The sequence below is a fragment of the Alternaria atra genome, assembly GCF_907166805.1.
Source record: "Alternaria atra isolate CS162 genome assembly, contig: 28, whole genome shotgun sequence".
Classification (NCBI taxonomy): domain Eukaryota; kingdom Fungi; phylum Ascomycota; class Dothideomycetes; order Pleosporales; family Pleosporaceae; genus Alternaria; species Alternaria atra.
The window spans coordinates 1,649,351-1,661,218 of NW_025091326.1; the positions used below are offsets into that span (position 1 = coordinate 1,649,351).

The 11,868-nt window shown below is 53.0% G+C and overlaps 4 protein-coding genes across 4 annotated transcripts; 1 reads left to right on the forward strand and 3 right to left on the reverse strand.

Moving 5' to 3' along the window:
* Window positions 1-98: 98 nt before the first annotated feature.
* On the reverse strand, window positions 99-3,124 carry ALTATR162_LOCUS7612 (uncharacterized protein; the record flags this gene model as incomplete). Its single annotated transcript, XM_043315240.1, has 3 exons — window positions 99-278; window positions 354-2,983; window positions 3,034-3,124. 3 exons carry the CDS (start codon window positions 3,122-3,124, stop codon window positions 99-101), a joined length of 2,901 nt encoding a protein of 966 aa, XP_043171175.1.
* A 465-nt stretch (window positions 3,125-3,589) lies between these two features.
* On the forward strand, window positions 3,590-4,398 carry ALTATR162_LOCUS7613 (uncharacterized protein; the record flags this gene model as incomplete). The annotated part of the gene is made up of 2 exons (XM_043315241.1): window positions 3,590-3,719; window positions 3,779-4,398. The coding sequence occupies 2 exons, from the start codon at window positions 3,590-3,592 to the stop codon at window positions 4,396-4,398; spliced, it is 750 nt and encodes a 249-aa protein (XP_043171176.1).
* A 174-nt stretch (window positions 4,399-4,572) lies between these two features.
* Window positions 4,573-5,319, reverse strand: ALTATR162_LOCUS7614 (uncharacterized protein; the record flags this gene model as incomplete). The annotated part of the gene is made up of 3 exons (XM_043315242.1): window positions 4,573-4,980; window positions 5,040-5,168; window positions 5,227-5,319. The coding sequence occupies 3 exons, from the start codon at window positions 5,317-5,319 to the stop codon at window positions 4,573-4,575; spliced, it is 630 nt and encodes a 209-aa protein (XP_043171177.1).
* Window positions 5,320-6,566: 1,247 nt separating this feature from the next.
* On the reverse strand, window positions 6,567-11,868 carry ALTATR162_LOCUS7615 (uncharacterized protein; the record flags this gene model as incomplete). The annotated part of the gene is made up of 5 exons (XM_043315243.1): window positions 6,567-8,028; window positions 8,125-8,441; window positions 8,487-10,362; window positions 10,410-10,893; window positions 10,989-11,868. The coding sequence occupies 5 exons, from the start codon at window positions 11,866-11,868 to the stop codon at window positions 6,567-6,569; spliced, it is 5,019 nt and encodes a 1,672-aa protein (XP_043171178.1).

Below are 11,868 nucleotides of genomic sequence, written 5' to 3' on the forward strand. Positions count from 1 at the left end.
ATTGGGCCTTGCGTATCTAAAATTCCTCCGTTCCACCTCATATGCCGAGACTGGATCATTTATACATGCTCACATCTCAGAAACCTCGGAGTACTATCTCAGAGTTTGAGGTTCTCAATCCACTTCGTCGCCTCCTCAACACCTTCGTCGACCTTATCCGCGTTCGTACCCTGACCGATCGCAGTAGGAGCGCCCGGCTTTCCACCCGCCTTGCCACCTATAATCGGTGTAACAGCAGCAGCCCATTTGGGTCCATCGGCGCCTGCGTTCTTGAACGGCTGTGTGAATACGTTAGCACACATCATTCATCTCGTGTCTCAAAAGACATAGCAAAGGAAAGAAAAAAGACATACCTCGCTAACATAACATCCATGCACAACCTTGCCCTCCTCAGGCGAAGCAGAGAAAAGATACAAAGACCGATCCTTGAGCGCACTCTTGGGTCCAGAAACAGTCTTGATAGCTTCGCTAATGGCCTTGTTGACAGTACTCGACCACTCTAGTTTCTTGACCATGAACTTCTTGCTGTCGTCCTCAAAGAACTTGGTCACTTCATCTAGAACACGTTTGTTGTCGGCTTTAGCAGCCGCCTTTTGTTCGTCAAGAATGCTCTTCTGGATCTTTGCAAATTCATCTCGAAGTTTGCTCTTTGCAATGGCGGAGATGGTAAGGTTGTTAAGGTCGGCGCCGATTTTCTTGGCTTCGGCTTCTTTTTGAGGACCGAAAGCCATCTTGCCCATGTTTTGTACGCGTTCTTGGAATTCACGGGCGATGCGCTGGACATTGTAGGCTTCTTGGCCTGTTACAGCGACGATGCGGCGAATGCCCTTGGCGATACCCGATTCCTCGAGGATGACGAGTTCCTTGATTTCGCCAGTCTTGAGAACGTGCGTGCCGCCACAGAATTCAATGGAGACCTTTTCCCACTTTTCGTTCTTGACGTCTTGGAGGAGCTCTTCGACTGGTACTCCGACGGAGACAACGCGTACTGGGTCGGGGTATGTCTCACCGAAGACGGCACGAACACCGCGGATTTCCTTTGCGGATGCGAGCGGCACCTCCTTGGCGTATACTTGCGAATCCTGCTTGATGTACTCGGACGAGATCTTCTCGACCTTGTCTAGTTCCGCGTCCGACAAGCCAGCCTTGTGTGAGAAGTCGAAGCGCAGCTTCTCTGGCGCGACTAATGAACCCTTCTGGTCGACTTCGTTGCCAAGGACTTCCCGAAGAGCGTAGTTGAGAACGTGAGTACCTGTGTGGTTGTTACGAATGGGATGTCTCCGGAGCTCATCGAATTCTGCAATAACCTCGCTACCAACGCTCAACTCTCCGTACTTGATATACCCGGTGTGTAATACGTAGCCAGCGTAAACCTGGACGTTCTCGATGCTGATCTCGGCCTCGCCATCTACCAGTAACCTTCCAGTATCATATTCTTGACCACCCTGTTCGGCGTAGAAGTTTGTCCGGTCAAGCAAGACTCCGAATTGCTCGCCCTCCGGTACTTCTGTTGTGCTCTTGAGGAATTTCTTGTTGTGATATATCGCCTTGATGGTAGCGGTGATGTTCTCGCGGCCAAACTTGGCGGAATCGTCGGTCTTTGGGACCTCTGGCATATTCTCCAGCGCACCGAGGTCGTGTACGTCAAACTTGACAACTACCGCACCAGCCTTCTTGTCGCCCTTGCTAGCTTCGCGAGCTCTCTCTTGTGCGGCCTCAACCTCTTCGTCCTTGATCTTCAAGCCCCGCTCTTCAGCCATGAGCTTTGTGAGATCAACAGGGAAACCGTAGGTGTCGTATAACCGCCAGACATCATCTCCAGGCAAGTCGTCTGAACCCTTGGCCTTGGCCTTCTGCGCGTACTTTTCGAAGATGACCTCGCCACGATCCAACGACTTGGCGAAGGCCTTTTCCTCCTCATCCAGAATCTCCATGATGTCCTGTTGCTTCTTCTTAATTTCCGGGAACATGTCACCCATTTGCTCAACCAACGTTGGTACAATCTTGGAGAAGAAGTCACCGATCTCCGTCTCAAAGTATTTGCGCGCATACCGTGCACCTCTTCGTAGCACTCGGCGGACGACGTATCCTCGGCCAACGTTATTGGGTACACCACCGTCGGCAATGGCGAAGCTCATCATACGAACGTGATCTGCGACGACTCGATATGCGGTATCGACACCATCAGGGTCCTGATCACCAAACTTGCCCCTGTACTCGCGCGCTCCAGTGATTTCCTGTATCCTCTTGAACAGAGGTGTGAAGACGTCGGTGTCGTAGTTGGACTTCTTGTGTTGCAGCACCGAGACCAATCGCTCGTAGCCCATACCCGTATCAATGTGCTTGTTCGGTAGTGGTCGTAGGGATCGGTCGGATTCGCGGTTGTACTGCATGAAAACATTGTTCCAGATCTCAATAACCTCAGGGTCGTCCATGTTGACGAGTGAGGCAGCATTCCTGTACTCTCCGTTGACTGGCTCTCTCAGATCGTAATGCACTTCTGAGCAAGGTCCACATGGTCCCTGGTCACCCATCTCCCAGAAGTTGTCCTTCATGTCTCCAGGCAGAATGTGATCTTCTGGCACGCCCACGCTCTTCCACAGCTCCTTGGCCTCCAGATCTGGCTCCAGCTCATCTGTTCCCTCAAAGTATGTGACGTATAACCTCTTGGGATCTATGCCGTAGACCTTTGTGAGAAGCTCCCAGGTGAAGCCTACCGCCTCCGTCTTGAAGTAGTCGCCAAAACTCCAGTTTCCCAGCATCTCGAAGAAAGTGTGGTGGTAACTGTCCTTGCCCACATCGTCGAGGTCATTGTGCTTTCCACCAGCGCGAATGCACTTTTGCGAGTTGGCGGCGCGCTTGAGCTGTGCAAAGTCGGACGAGGGGTCGACGGTGCCTTGGAAGATGGCCTTGTACTGGTTCATGCCCGCATTGGTGAAGAGGAGGGTGGGGTCGGAGAGTGGGACGACGGACGACGAAGGCACTGTTTGTTGTCAGTTGACTCAAAACTGTAACACGGAAAGAGAAACCCACCAAATGTGTGTCCGCGCTCCTTGAAGTAGTCAAGGAAAGTCTGGCGCACGCGGACGGCGCCCCATTCGTGCTTCTCTTGGGCGAGCGACATGTTTGCGGCCTGCGCGTTGCCGTCGTGGAGGGGCAGCGAAAGATGTCGTGTGTGGGTGAAGAGTCTCGTGTGGCGTATCGACAAATCTAGCCGGGGCGAACGTGAGCGCAGGAGGCAGGAGCAGCAACTCGAAATCAATGGTAGACGGCCTCTAACCCTTTGGTGACTCAGAGGGGCGGATATCAGTGGTTGCAGCATTCACGAAACTTGTGGGTGCGGGCGCCGAGCTGCAGCCAGCGATTGCGGGGCTGACTGGCCGTAGGAGCTTCGGAGGACCGACGGCGGCCTCAGCCTTTCTGGAAGCTTCACGTAAGTGCGCCTAGACTGCATGTCCCATTATAACAACCATGGCTTGCTGCGATCGCAACAACAGCACTATCACAAAATAATCACACCACCCTACCACGCTACCAATCGGCTGTCTTCGGCTCTAGTTAAACAGATTCACTACCAAAGCTGCGATGCATGGCGCAAGTCGCTAGCAACCCTCCTCCATATGCGCAACAGAATGCGCCCCATGGCACCAAGAGACAAGCCGACACTTCTCTCGAGAATGAACAGCGGCTGAGTAAGCGCTTCGACTTGCTGAACTTGGGTATGCTGCACCTTCACCTCTCATCCACATTGGCCCCAATGCTAACAACATCACTCCAGTAGACAACAATGGCACACGCCTCTACATCCCCGTCCCAGGCTCAACAGATGCCACACTCCCACGCGCTCCCCAAACAGCCACCTCATACGGCGACCCTCTAGCCTTCGTCGCCTCGAGACGAAAGCAGCCACGCAAACCACGCCTCCCCCGCGCCTGTGCCGAAACAGAAGCAGTAGGCATGGAAGTAGAAGACACCCCCCACAGAGTCTACATCTCCGACCTGAGCGCCGAACTCTCCGACATCGAGTCGGACGAAGAGAACCCCATCTTCCTGTCCGACATCGAGAAGCATCTGTCCAAGATACCTAAACACATCTTAATGGGCCCAGAGCCTAAGCCTACAGAGACAAATCAGTTGGTGCTGTATAATGTACCCACAAGTCTGACAGTACCAGAGGCGCAGGACAATGTGCGCAAGGCCATTGTAGAGGCGAGACAGCGGATCAGGGATAAACAGGTGAACCCAGTGACAGAACCCGTGAATGTTGATCTGGCAAGGAATAACTACTTCAGTTGTAGTAGTAGTACTACGACTGGAGAAGACAGGATGATGGATGCGATACCCCAACCTATGGCAATACCTGCAGATGGAGACGGCGATGCCATGGACATTGATTGATTGGTTGATTGATTGAATGAATATTAAGTGTAGCTAGTTAGTCATGAAATTATTATGAATAGTGTTTAACGGCTGGTTAACATGGACGTAATTGCAACAAACGTGATCCAGTCACGCATTCTTTCTTTCTTTCTTTCTTTCTTTCCGGTCCTTGCATCTTCTCATGCATTCTGTCTACCGTCTAAAGCGATCTAATACACCCATAATCTTCGCCTTTGCTGGTCGAGGTGGTAACTCCTGTGTATGACCCTGCTCTACGTCCGCACCTACAACACCCGTCTGCTGAGGACCTGTTTGTTGCGGTACTCCTTGCGGCGGTGCACCATACAACGGCATCTCCATGGCCTGAGCCCCTTGGTTAGGGTTCGCTTTTGTAGCGCCTGGAGGTGGAGGCGCAAAGTATTGTGGTGGCGCATCTGTGTTCTGGTATAGGGGCGGGGGTTCCGCCCATGTGCCATCCTGTCTCTGTGTGTATTGTGGGTTGGGTGCGTTGGGTGCATATGGGTTTTGTGTTTGGTAAAAGGTAAAGTGGTTCTGGGGGACTTGGCCGTGGCGGCGACGTTCCGAGTAGGATATCAGGAACTATTGTCATTTTGTTAGCATTGGGTGGCATGGGTGTCGGAGAAGAGGGGTAGACGTACGCGATGGTATCCGAGCAATGGAAGACCCTTTCTTAAACGTTGCTTTGCGTGGATACGACCTCCTACGAACCAACCGAAGAATATGAAGAAGAACGAGGCGAGGATTATCCACTTGACGATTATGCCTTTCTGTTGCATTGTTAGTTCAACGTTTTGTAGGAGCTAGAGGGTACAAGGGTTGACATACATCTGTGTACCAAAAGCCATCGTTACCTTCATAACACTCCCTCCCTCCAGCGAAATCATCTACACAGTAGTATCTCTTTGTTAATGAAGGCATGGCTGTGATGTGATGTGATGTGTGTGTGTGTGTGTGTGTGTGTGTTTGTGTGTATTTCCTGTTTTCGGAAACGGGCGAGTTGTGGATGTATACGTTGGATCGCAGAAGGGACGATCGACTGGTATAAGCCCAGTATGTGCCGCAATTCAATGAGATATTATGGTCGATGTGAGCGGTTAATGGGCTGGCTGCGCCACTGCTACGTCGTTCGTTCCTTCGGTCGACTAGGCTCCCGAGAGGGAGGTGTGTCGCGTGTGGAGAGGGTTAGCTACGGGTATTGTTTCAGATGTGTGAGGCGTGGATGTATTGGGTTTCAAGAGGGGATGGATGCGTGGGCGGCTATTGGGGAGGTGGCTGAACTTCGACTGTATATATCTGGGGAAGTGGCTTGATGGAAAATAAATGGAAACTTATGGAAACGGCAATTCGATAAATGAGTGACGCAAAAGAAATGACCAAAAGGAAAGAGACGATGATTGTGGCTGGGGCAACTCGAGATTCGAGGTTGGGGAGGTCGGGATGAGGTATGCAAGGGACGCGTGGATAGGAGTGGAGCGCGACCCGTGCCCTGCAGGGCTGGAAAGCTTGTTCCTTGCCCGTCTGGCCGGATGTGGCGGACTTCACTCTGCAACGTCGGATGCCAAAATGTGGCTGTAGCATTCGTCGCTTTGAAAACTGCGCGTGAGCTATGATGCAACAGTCGGTGAGGTTCATTCTACTGTACTGAAACATCTCTTCTTGTACACGTATCGGGCGTGCTCAAACACGTGCGCATTACCGCCAGACAGCAATGACCTGCCGCTGCAACCGCCGCAGGAGGCTTTTTTCTCTGTGTTTTCTGAGGTACTCGTAAAACGAACTGTAAACCAGACAGGCAGGACTTCGAGGCATGATTAGACGCGCAATGCACCGATGATGATGATGACGAGGTCAAAATGTATTCAGTACCGTGGGAGGCCGGCTTCGCTAACTCTAAAGCAGAATAACAGATAAAACACAGAGCAAACGTTGTGGTATAATGCCACCAGACGCCGAATTACATACCCAATAACGACTTCACTGCCCTACTCTATGCTCCCACCGTGTTACTGTAGACTACTCATGTGTTTCGCAATGTGGCGTCACTGTGAGGTCATATTCCTGCAACCAACGCTGAAAACGCCCAAAGGCATCAACTCCGGTCCCATGCTTCGAGTTCAAATGAAACGGATTACACAGATAGAAAGGAGAAGGGGCGAAATGAAAGTCTAATGTAACAAATTGCGGAGAGATGGACTCGCACTTGCCCCAGTATTGGCGCGTTCGGTGGGCGCCGACGTGACTGCTGGAGCATCCCGCATCACCGTGTCCATGGGTGTTGCTGGCCTGCCAGGTGCAGGGCTACCGTGGTGGAGCACAGGATACTGCGCTACCGCTGGAGGAGGTGCAGTGAATGGGCTTTCACGCGAGGCCGGATGTGCATGAGGATGAGTTGGCGAATAGGGTATTGTCCGTGGCGATTGCATAGCGCCATTGACCATCATCGCGCCGTTGTTGTGATGTAACTGAGGAGGTCCACTAATAGGCGGCCCTGAGTACGGTGGCCGAAGCCCTGCAGCTGCTATCGCAGAGTGCATCGGTGCACCTGAAAAGGCCGAATATCCATTAGGTTGAGGCGGGTACGGCGCATGGAACGAAGGAATGTGACCAATAGGCGGGCCTTGTAGTGGTGGTGGTGGTCCATATCCGTTCCCGTTGGGTAGATGGTGCGGGGGATGGCCAGGTCCTGGAGGGACTCCGCTATGCCATGAGGGCAACGGAGGGGGCTGACCGGGTGCGGGACCACCTGGTACTGTCCAGGTTCCTGCTAGGGGCGGATGAGGCGGTGGGTATGTTGGTATTTGGGTCGCTGGCAAAGGGTATGTCTGCGGAGGTTCTTTAAAGATCGATACCGATTTCGCTCGCTCTTCCTCCTCGTCATCCGTACCATTATGTTTCTTCCAGTGACACTTCTGGCATATATACGAGGCTGAGGGAACAGCGTCCATGTTGGTGTTCAGCCGCAAAGTGTTATGCGCAGGCGAAGCAACAGCTGGCGCATCCGTCATCGGCTGATCGTCTTGGCCATTGCCGTTAATGATGCGACCCTCCTCGACAACAGGCTTCTTCTCAATGTGACCGTTTTGGTCTGTCACACCTTCGCGGTCAACTGGTCCATCTACCACACGAGGCGCTTGTATTGCTGGCATTTCTTCGTCAACCTTCCACCATCGCGGACTAGCTTCAATCTTGCAGCGCACACATTTGCGCTCAGGTTTGGGCGCAGTCGGTTCGGTTGACTCTTCTTTAACTGATATCCCAGCGTTCGATTGTCGACCACGGGCCGACGTGGGTGTTGGCGCAGTGACCGCGGATGCCCTACGGTTGACTGGAGTTGGCGCGATTTGGGGTACGACGCGTGTCGACTGGTCTACCAGGTTGGCTTTGCGCGCAGTGCCTGTCAAGGTTAAATCGGCCTGCTTGAATTCACGCGCGAACAGCTGCAATGCGATCAGATCTGTCCCTTCCACTTCCTCATTCATGGGGTGAACAACAGTCTTGGGAGAATGCTCTTTACACCAGATCGCTGCAATCAATGTACCCGTTTCCCCATTCATAGTCACCGTAGGTACTGCATCCCTGCGAGAGACCTTGACCGGGGTCATGTCGAAGCCGAACGTATAGCCGTTGCTATGAGCACAGCCAACATGGAAGGTCGCATGACACTGTAAACAGGATGCACAGGCACCTTGAGTTGTCTTGCACAGCTTACAAACCGCATCGTACCGAAGTGTTGGTGCTCCTATTCCCTCCACCATGTCGAGGCGCATCGCGCTGCTGAACTTAATCTCGGGATGCCAGATTGCACAGTATACGTGCACCCAGTTGTTGTCGGCAGTGCGCTTGAGCGGTTCTCGGGGTACAAGCGGTCGGCCTTTTTCTTGTTGTCGGAGACGATACTCGTCTTTGGCTCTGTCAACAAGCTCCTTCTCCAGGCGCTCCTTTTCGCGATCACGATCGGTCTTCTTCTTGTGCGTAGCCTTCGGCTGTTCATAGAACTCTTGCTCGGTATCCTGCTGTGGGCAGAGAACACACTCGTATGTCTAATCAGTCAGTAGGGTTTCAACAATGCTCAGCATGTATCTTACATATGACACGCTCTCCTTCTTGTCGTTCTTGCATGTATCGCAGTACCACTTGTTTGCCTGTCGCGTTTCTTCGACACCATAACAACGCTTGTGGACAGTCAATCGACAGGCTGCACATTCCAGACGGGAACCTTCAGACGACCGACACACAGCGCAGGGTAAAGGCCTTAGCTTCGGAGGCGCGGGAACTGGCGGGGGTGTAGGAGCTTTCGGAGCCATAGCAGGTTTTTCCTTCTCCTTCTTCTTCGAGACGGGCTCATTAACAGGAGTACTCGTTCCACTGTCTCCGTTGGTAATAGCAGCGGTCTTCTGTTTTTTCTTGGGCGGCTCTGCAACCGGCTGGGCAGTAGCAGTCGGAGCTTCGGCATACTCGGGAGTGCCATTCTTGGAGCTGGGATCTGACTGCGCCGCGTAAACCTCACGTAGGAGTTCCTCATCGATGCGTCGCTTCCACGCCTTTCCTCCACCCTGTGCAACTTTCTTCGCGATTTCGTCGACATTTTCCCATGTCACTGCATATTTGCGCCATAGGTTCGCACAGCGTAGGCAAAGCGCGATGAGAAACCCGGTTTTGTCCTTGGACCGACCGTCAGGAGGTATCATCTGACCGGGTGTCACACCGGGCGCGCGTCTCCATTGGCGAGAATGGCGAACCGTACAGAACTTGCACTGGAAAAGACGCTTGCGCTGTATAGCCTTCGCGCTGTCAAAAGCTGAGTCGTCCGCGTTGTCGGCGACATCATCGACGAGTCGGGATTGTGCGTCAGGCTCCACCTTCTTGCTTCGCCCTTTTCGGCTACTGTAGGAACCCCAAATCTCCCTTCCTTTGGGCGTCTTCTTCCACATGTAGTAGTAGCGTACTGCATCCCCGTAGAACATAGTCTTGCTGGTGTGCAGGCGAACGAGCCTAATCTCCGAACCGTATTTTGCGACACCTTCATTCCACTTCTTTTCTTCTTCCTTGGTCAACTCCGGCTCCTTCAAGTCTTTCCGCTTATCAATCTTTTTGACATGCTTCAATGCTACGTCTGCATCGTACTGGTACTTGGTGAAGAGCGCCAGGCACCGATCCAGAAAGTTCGTGTTGTAAGGTTCTACGCCAATGTGCGACTTAGCCAGGGCTCTTGCCCGATCCATGTAAGCCTTGACTTGATCTTCCGTGACGGTTGGCGCGTTATCTTCCCCTCGCGTGGAATGGACTCCTAACGGTGGCATTTTGAACATCAATTCCGCGGTACACTTCGAGTCCTTATTCGGCAGGTCTTCACCGCGGCGAACGTACCCAGGCGGCTCGTCCATTACCCACTTAGGGCGCTTGGCCTTCTCCGCCTTGTCTGCTTCGATCGCAGCTACCGTCTCTTTGGAGAGCTTGCCTTCCTTCTTATTACCCGCAGCCTTGACATAGCGTTTCTTGATTTCCGCGGGTTTGACCAGTTCCACGGGATGTCCGTGCCAGACGTTGACGTTGGCTTGGTGTCGCGGTCCTAGCCTGGAACTTGCGCGAGGGTAGATGGCTCGGTCGTCATACTGCAGTGCGTCCTCTACCCGGCAGTGTATGCCAAGGTACCGCATAGGCCACATCTTAGCCAAAGCTATCTCGGCCTGAGTCGCAGGATGTGTGTCGATTTGGGAATCTAGATCAGGTGTGGCTGCGTTGGTATCGCCGCTTGCCTCCTCCTCTTCCTCATCTACAATCTCCTCTTCTTCCGCATCCTCGTGGGTAGTACCCAGTCGAGCCTCCAGCTTCTTCTCTTGAGCTCTACTACATGGGCCGCAGGCCCAAGCGAAACCACGAGACGGCTTCTTCAGAAGTGGTGGACGTACGCAGTTCATGTGATATGTGTTGTGGCACACAGCGCATTCGACGGAGTCATTCCTATTCGAGTTAGCTCCATCACGTGGAGGATGTAAATGAGAACTTACGCTGCGCAATATCCAACGCAACGCTTGCAGCTCTTGACGGCGCTAGTCAATTCCTTCACTCGACTGGTCTCGAGACATATGTACTTCCATCGCTCGTCCAGCGCTTTCTTGACCTTGTCGGGTACGTTGATAACCGACGAGACTGGAATAACGTCATACCAGCGATGAATGAAGCGGTCGAAAACTTGGTTGAACCAGAAGCTGTCCTTGGTCTTGCGGTACTCGTCTAGATCGCCAATTTCGCTTCGATGCAAGATTTGGCATTTTCCTCGTAAAGATGCAAGGGGACAAAGATCAGAGTGCATGGTCGCATAGACCAGACGAGTGTCATTGTTGTAGCGCTGGACATCCCGTGGGCGGTAGAACCAATTAACTCGCATGGACTCTATCCGCTTCTTGGGGTCGTTGTCGACGTGGATAAATTCCATAACTCGGCAAAGGTAGTAGGGCTCGCCGGGCGGCTCGCACACGAGGTACACTTGATCTGCACGTCCAATTAGAAAACGGGAAACAAGCCGCAAGACGTGGCTGGCTTAACGAAGCGACCGTCAGCTGCAGCCAAAGCAAATCAAAACTTACCATTAACAGAAACAATCTGGCCGTCGTCTGCTTCCAAATGACCATCAACGAGGAAAGCACCCGTGTTTTCGAAAGTCATCATGTTGGACTCCCGCGCGCTGTTGGCGGCTACCATGGCGCTGGCATGGCTGCCGCGCTTCGCCCCTGCTTGGCTTGGCGCAGCGGCACTCGCGTGACTACCATTTGCGCCGTTGGCAGCAGCATTTTTGCGTCGTTTAGTTGCGGGTTGCGGTTGTGGTGTGCTTGACTGAGTTGTTGTAGCGGTCGCTGATGGGCCGGAAATATTGGGATTTGGCGCGTTCTCTTTAGTGTTGGATCCGGAATTACCCCACGATGCATTGCCTTGCGCAGAGGCGGAACCTTTCTTCCCACTCACACTAGAAGCATGGCCGTTTTCGGGAACCACAGAATTACGCGATGGCGGATCAGATACGTTGCCATTCGTGGATGCAGCTCCCACTTCGAAGTCCATTTCGGTGTCCTCAGCATAATTAGGTCGCGACCTGCCAGGACGGCCGCGCGATCGCGTACCATAAGACGACGGCACCTCACCATTTTGGTCTGGCTCCTTTGATGATGCCTTGGACTGATTTGAAGCACCGTTGGCGGCCTCCGGTGATGGTTGCACATCGTCCATGGCAGAAGACGCGTCGTTGGAATCCTGTGCAGGTTGCCGTACCTCTAAAGAAGCTGCGGGTGTTGAATTTCTAGTAGAAGACGCCTTGCTAGTTGATTTGGAAGGCGCTGTTTCTGATGCAGCGTTGGGTTGCTGCTGTTGATTGCTTTGCGCGTCATCTTCGTTGCGCGGTGATGCTGCATTGGACTGGTCCCCAGCCGTCGAGGACGGAGCCTCGCCTTCGCCGTTCTTCGTGTCTGCCAT